Here is a 7,333-nt window from a genome sequence, read left to right as displayed (position 1 = left end):
TCAAAAAATCAAAAAAAGAAATACCATATAATCCAATAATTCCATTGGTGGTTATTAGAAAACACAATAAAAGAGAAACACCAATTCAAAGCGATATATGCACCACTATGTTTATTGCAGCACTATTTACAATAGACTAGATATGGAAGCAACCTAAGTGTCCATCAAGAGACAAATGGATAAGGGAGATGTAGTGTACATATACAGTGGACTATTACACAGCCATACAAAGGATGAGGTTGTGCCATTTGTAACAACATGAATGGACCTAGAAGGTATTGTGCTAAGTGAAATAAGTTAGACTGAGAAAGACAAATACTGTATGATTTCATTCATATGTGGAATCTAAAAAAAAGTGAATAAACAAACAAAAAGCAGAATCAAACCTATAAATACTTATAAATACAGAGAACAAACTGATGGTTGCCAGAGGAGAGGGGATGGGGATGGGCAAAATGGGTGAAGTGGAGTGGCAGATACAGGCTTCCAGTTATGGAAAGAATAAGTCACAGAAATAAAAGAAACAGCATAAGGAATATAGTCAGTGAAACTGTAATAGCTTTGGTGAGCATAGCATAATATGTAAACTTATTGAATCACTATTACGTACATCTGAAACTAATGTGACATTGTGTGTCAACTATACTCAAATAAAAAATTTTTAAAAAGAAAGTAAGCAACAAGGAAACTTTTGGAGATAATGAATATATCTATTACCTTGATTGTGGTCAAGGTTTTATGGATGTATGCATATGTCCAAATTGTATACATTAAATATGTGGAGGTTTTTGTCTATCAATTATCCCTTAATAAAGCTTTTTTTTAAAGAAGAAATTTTATTTCATTTTTAAATTTATTTGAGAGAGAGAGTGTGAGAGAGAGTGAGCAAGGGGAGGGGCAGAGGGAGAAAGAATCCTCCAGCAGACTTCCCACTGCATGTGGAGGCAGATCTCGATCCCAAGACCCTGGGATCATGACCTGGGTCAAAATCAAGAGTTGGCCGCTTAGCTGACTGAGCCACCCAGGTACCCCAAAGCTTTTTTTTTTTTTTTTTAAGAAAGTATATGAAGATATTTATATTTGGCTGTTTTGAGGCAATAGGATAATAGTTTTTTCTTTGCAATTTTATACTTTTTTGTTTTTCCTTACATTGTAAATTTGTTGTTTTTGAAATCAGAAATAAATGGACTTTCTCTGTGTAAAAACAAAAACAAAAGCAAAACACTGGTTAATTGTTTCCCCACTCCTTTTTACTCAAATGATGCATACATTTTTCTGAAATTTTTTTTTACCATTGGCAAGAAATAACTATATTTTAATTTATATACTTCCTAAATAAGTCTGAATTTTATCAAAATACAATAGTAGCTCTTTTCGGTGCCTGGCACATAGTGGGTGCTCTTAGTTTATACATTCATAGACATTTATTGAATATTGATACATCAGATTCTGTACTAAGCACTTGGGGTTCATAAGAATTGGATAGGATCCTTACCCTCAAAATGCTTACAGAAAACAACAAGCAAATACAATTTATAATTTGATAAAAAGGTCAGAATAAAAGTCTGTTCCTTATGTGCATCATTCTCTCTCTGACTTTCAAGACCTCGTATATATTATTTCCTTTCCCTGGGAAATTCTAGTTCTCTTTCCACCTGAACAGCTCCTATTTATTTGTTATGTCTCATATGGAAATTCTCCTCCTCTGAAAGGCTATGGCTTGCACTCATTTGGATATGTATTATCAGGATATCTTGAATTCCCCCATCACCGTAAGAATCTACTATAGTTTGCTGAAGTTTCTTGTTTTGTTGTCTGTCTTTTCCAACATGCTGTGAGCTCCACAAAGACTGAGACCACAAAGACTGAGCTCCACAAAGACTGAGACCAGGTATGAGACTGAGACCTACTTCCGGATTTGGCACACTGATGTAAGGGAATGCACTATGATAGCTGGAAGTCTCAGTTCATAGAAAAAGGATAAAAAGCAGAAATAATGCATCCACATCAATTTCCTATTCATATGTCACCAATAAAGCTGATGAACAGACATAGCTAAAGACTTGAAATTTACTGATAGAGGTTCTTTTCTTAATATACTAACTAGTGCAAGTTTTTATTCAGTGAGAAAAAGGAAACTGAAAATATTATCTGGGGGCAATGGTTTTATGAAAGATTTCCTACTTCATGAAAAGAGCCCCACAGAAAGAGACAGGTCTTCTTTTTCTGCTTGACACTGTTCTTCCTGGCTATAATTCCCAGAACACTTGTTGTAGAGAAAAGCACCCCAACTACTGGACTTCTTTCCCAGAGACTCTGGGGAAGAAAGCATCACCCATCCCCTTTGAATTTCTCCAGTGTTAAACAGTAAAATCATCCAATAATGTGACATTACTTGCAATGTCCACCGGAGGGTGATATGCTAGTACTCCCCTTTTATAGCATGGCCTGTGAGGACTAAATTTAGTCACTTATAATCTATAATTTTAAGAATACATTATAAATAAAAGAAGCCCTTTTGAAGATGTGAAGACATAAAGGAAAAAATGGAAATGGCACCAACCCTGCCCCCATTCCCCAGAATAGACTAGATTCCCAGGGGTCTTGTAATGCTTTGCCTCCAACCTGATATGTGACTAACAGGGCACAGAGTTTGTGGTTTCTCCTGGGATATAGCTGGTCTCCTTAGGCTCCTTTATATCTCACCCTGGAGAGAGGACAAGATTAGGAAAGGAGTATCATTATTGTAACCATTCTAGAGATGAGGACCCTGAGACTGAAGCCCAGAGAGGTTTAGCTGGTTCAAGAGTAGGGGCTTTTTTTCTGCGCTCCCCCAGCACCCTGTTCTTGTCCTAGCCACACTCTGTTGTAAGCTCATGGTTATTTGTCTCTCTCATCCACCAGACAAAAATGTTAGGGTCCTAGGCACTGCATTTTGTTTATTGCTCTATCCTAGCATGAAGACGAGTGCTGGACAGCCCGTAGGGATAAAATGGGGGTAAAGCTGGAGAGAAAATAAGGTAGGGTAAGATGAAGTTCCATCTAGGGCGATTCTCCTTTTAACAGCTTGGATGGACAAGGACAGGAACATGTCTATGAGGACAGAGAGGAAACAGTGGATATTGTTTAACTCCATTAAAAGGGGACAGCGCATTTAGCATCCTGCAGAATTGTGGCTTACTACTCCTTTTTTACCCTATCACTGGACTGCTTTCTCACTTTAAGTGGCTCAAAAAAAATGGCACCTGAGAGAATGCACATGGAAGTGTCTTAATCCTAGAGCTGAATACAATTATGACCATTGGTTCTGTCCTGATCTAATAAGAGCAATAACCACAGCAAATTCTTGGTGTGTATCAGTCACTGTGCTGGGAGACTATATATATATGACTTCATTTAGTCCTTACAGTGAGGGAGAGTGTGGGTTTTTACAGATTTTATAAACCAGACAGCAGTAGGTAGAAGAGTTGGCATTTTAGCCCAGACCCGCAAGCCAAGTCCTTGCACTTTCTTTGAAATCAGAGATGCCTAAAGCAGTTTTAGACACAGACCACTGTCAGTGTCCATGATGACTTTAATGGTGCATGGACAAACATTTACTATGTAACTTTAAAGTGTATGATATTTTTTTGTGCAACAGAAAAAAGCTAATGCATAAAGCAACATTAAGGCTTTCCTTGGAGGGAGGGGGAAAAACACTGACATCGCACAACCTGTGTCAAAACTCCCAAGACTCCCTTAAACACTTCTGTTCTTTTCCCAATATTCCTCATTGGTTCTGAGCTGCTTATTGCTTCTCTTTCCCTCCAAATCTCTGTCCTCGGTATCTGGGAGATAATCCCCTTTCTCAACAGTTTGTCCATCCTCAGGTTCTAGCATTGTCTCCCATCCCTTTTCACCACACAACTGTCCCCTACCTGCATTCCCACAAGTGGAAAGGCAACCTAGGACCCATAAATGGTATGCAGGTTAACAATGCTCTCTGAAACCCTCTGGATGTGAGTTTTTAACAAAATAAACTCATGAGTGATTTGCACATGGCACAGAGAAGCAGAAACATCAATATTGACTTTTAAAGAAAAGTGACTCCAAAAAAAGAAAATATACATGCACACATTTATTGGTACAGAAATACTGACATGGTAGAAGCATGAAGGTGAGCATTTTCTTTTTCTTTCTCTCTGGATCCCATCCATGCAATGGACAATGGAATGTCATATAGGTATAACTCTAGGTGCAATTGGTATTTTCTGACCACAAAGATGACTGAATCTCCTAGGGGTATATGTGCATGTTCAAGTTCTCTCCCTCTCTCTCTCCCTTTTCTACCTCAACCCAACCTCTAGATTGGGCTGGGCCAAGCTATTCCAAATAACAAAAGAGGAACTTGAGGAGCAGAGGGTCGTAAATTCCCTTCCTCTAGGCTGGGGAGGGGAGGATGATGGAAAATGAGAGCTAACAATTGAAGGACGATAGCTTCTGTGTGATGGCTGCCATGTTATTTGCAATACATGAAAACACATACCTATTTAAATCATTTATAAGTTGTTATGTCAAGTTAATTCAATGTATATGGTATGCACATCTAATGAAATATATTTACACAAGAGAGACAAACAGCAAGAAAAAGAGATGGAAAGAGTTCTGGGCCCTTTTATCCAAGTGAGAGAACACTCAGAATATTTATTTCTACTTTACTCCTTCAAAATATTATTATAGTCAAAAGCTGGGGGGGGGAAGGCAACTATCCATGAGAAGAGGTTGGTTAAACAAGTTACAGAAGAGCCACATTTTTAAATTCTACAAAGCTATTAAATGATGTTTTTATACATATCATTTGATAGGAAAAGACACTCTCACCACCTATTGTTTGATAAAAATCTCAGATATAAAGAAATTACATATAAATTGATGCTGATCTATAATGTACAACATAGAAATACATAGTTTTATAGTTACTAAGTATTTACTTCTGGAACACTTTATATCTGAATACTTAACACATGTTCAAGATAGGAATTTCAAAACATCAAAGAGGGCATATATACAGCGCAGACATCTTTCTCATTCTTCTGCCTCCCCATCACCCTACCCACAGACAGTTTCTAAAACAAAACCAAGGAAAGTGGCAGCATCATGTGAAAACATAAGCACAATGGGGTATGTCACACTAATGAGGCTTAAATATATTATATAAAAACACATTAAATAAACAACATGGCTGAAATCAACGCCTATCTCTAAGTAGCGAAAACGCGAGTGCTGACCTATCTCTAAGTAGCGAAAACGCGAGTGCTGACCTAAATTACACACACGCACGCAGATAATCAACAGGAAACGTCCTAAGAAGTGTTCACCAAAGTGTTTGGATATAGGGAGTGGTCCTGCATACCAGATGCGACCATTAAAAACAATCTCGTTCACAATAGCACCGTAACGGTACAGGACATATGAATGATCTGAAAATGATCTATGAGAACTACACGAAGAATAAAGAATACAAGGCAGGGTTACACAAGGCGACTTGAAAAAGTAGAGACACTACTTGCTTATTGGATTGGAAGATTATGGCTGTTGACAGACAAATGTGTGCTCAGTTTTTTTATCATAAGCAAGTCCAAGTTCGTTGCAAAACACTGAAAGGGAAGGGGTGGAAGCCTGGAGAGACATCACGGGTTCATCAGTCCAGAAACCGACCTCTTTCATACAGCAATCCCTTCACAAGCACTGAGGGGGCTCCCTCGGGGGTGGGGGGGGGGCGGGCATATTTCCGGCGTGTTGCGGCCCCAGTCACTGCTCCTCTTCGGAAGGAGAGGCAGGGGCTCACTCGGGGGATGCGCTCTGGATGGCCTTGGGCTCCTTCGCGGCCTCCTCCCCCCAGTCGCCACCGTCGACCTCCTCGATGACCACACTGCGCACGGTGCCGGCGTCCAGGCAGTGCGGGGCGACGCCATACACGCCGGGGTCAGAGACAGAGGCGTGGAAACTCTGCACCCCGCACCTGCTGCAGAAGCTGTGCAGCGCCGGGTGCGCGTGGGATCGATAGGTGACGATGCTCTCGGCGCCCAGCAGGAGAGTGAAGCGCGAGGCCGGGACGAGGAAGTGTCGGTGCTGCTTCTTCCTGCACAGCCTGCAGCTGCAATCCACCACGCGCAGGTCTGCGGGGGCCCAGACGGCGAAGCGGACCGCGCCGCAGTGGCAGCCTCCGGTGTGATACACCAGGCCTGGGTACTCGAAGGTGTCCAGCAGGAACTTGGCGGCGCCCTCGCAGCTGAGGCCCCGCCGCTTCCTGAACGTCTCCCAGCGCTCCCGCTGCGCGCCCAGGTCCATCTCGCCGGAGGACACGGCGGGCGCCGGCGGCTTCGGGGATCGGCTTCGCAGCGGGCCTTTGGAGCCTGCCTCCCGGGCCCGCCGCCACCAGCGCTTCCGCCGCAACCTTGCGGGATCCCGCCTGGCCGCCGCTGACTTCCTTCCCGCCGCGTGGCTCCCCACGCGGACTTGGAAAGGGGGGCGCCGGGCGCCCATGACCGCGATGGCTGCACAAGCGGTGGCGGGATCCCCGGGGCGCTTTCGTCCCCGCGGCTGGGTGCTGGCGCCGTTCCTCACTCTGCCCATGGCGCCTGCAGCCTTCCAAGCGCGCGCCCAGCGCCGGTGGTTTCCTAGTAAGTTACTGAGCAGCCTCATTGCGTCAGCCTGATTGGCCACTTGTTGAATGGGATGTAGAGACCCTTTCTTTGACCCTATCAAAACAGCCTTTACTGGCCTGAAATTCTGGCTAAGCCTATCAGCTGCCCCTTCCCTAAATACTATGTTCTATTGTTCATTCATCAGAAGCTTATCCTTAAAATATTGAAGCACTAAAAATGCTGCAGACCTTTTATCTAGCTTGGATGCTGCAGCAGACAGAACAGTTTAAAATAACCACCATTCATCTAGTGTAGAAGAGACAAACTGAAACATTCACAAAATATGTAGGGTGTAATTGTACTATAATCAGGGCTAATAAAAATAACGACCCACAATATTATGTTGCAACACACCAGCAGACCGAAAGAGAGAAACCGGATGTTAACTTCAATACAGGACAAGAAGTATACTTTGTAGATTTGTCTTTTAAGAATCAGAGGTAAAAGAAGAAACAATGCACTAATTTGTCCATCTAAACCAAGAAAACGTAACAGCTATGAGAATCATAAATATGAAGGCGAAACTTTGGAAATTGATGTGATCAATAGACATGGCCAGAGGAGAGACCCCACAAAATGAGCTTGGATCCTCCTTTTTGCCGTGTAATGAGGACCTGGGAAAACAGTGAGGAATCTTCCAAAAAGTG

General features: G+C 42.3%; 1 protein-coding gene across 1 annotated transcript; it reads right to left on the bottom strand.

The window, feature by feature from the left end:
• Nucleotides 1-4,649: 4,649 nt before the first annotated feature.
• Nucleotides 4,650-6,665, bottom strand: LOC125092419 (centromere protein V-like protein 3). Its single transcript, XM_047716897.1, has 2 exons — nucleotides 5,301-6,665; nucleotides 4,650-5,267 (listed from the first exon to the last, which is right to left on the bottom strand). Exon 1 carries the CDS (start codon nucleotides 6,613-6,615, stop codon nucleotides 5,824-5,826), a length of 792 nt encoding a protein of 263 aa, XP_047572853.1. The 5' UTR covers nucleotides 6,616-6,665; the 3' UTR covers nucleotides 4,650-5,267; nucleotides 5,301-5,823.
• Nucleotides 6,666-7,333: the final 668 nt, after the last annotated feature.

The sequence above is a fragment of the Lutra lutra genome, chromosome X (assembly GCF_902655055.1).
Source record: "Lutra lutra chromosome X, mLutLut1.2, whole genome shotgun sequence".
NCBI classification, from domain to species: domain Eukaryota; kingdom Metazoa; phylum Chordata; class Mammalia; order Carnivora; family Mustelidae; genus Lutra; species Lutra lutra.
This window is presented reverse-complemented; position numbering and strand designations above follow the sequence as displayed.

What these genes read in the sequence shown, in the direction of transcription:
- LOC125092419 (XM_047716897.1), bottom strand. Translation starts at nt 6,615, where the DNA reads ATGGGCAGAGTGAGGAACGGCGCCAGCACCCAGCCGCGGGGACGAAAG.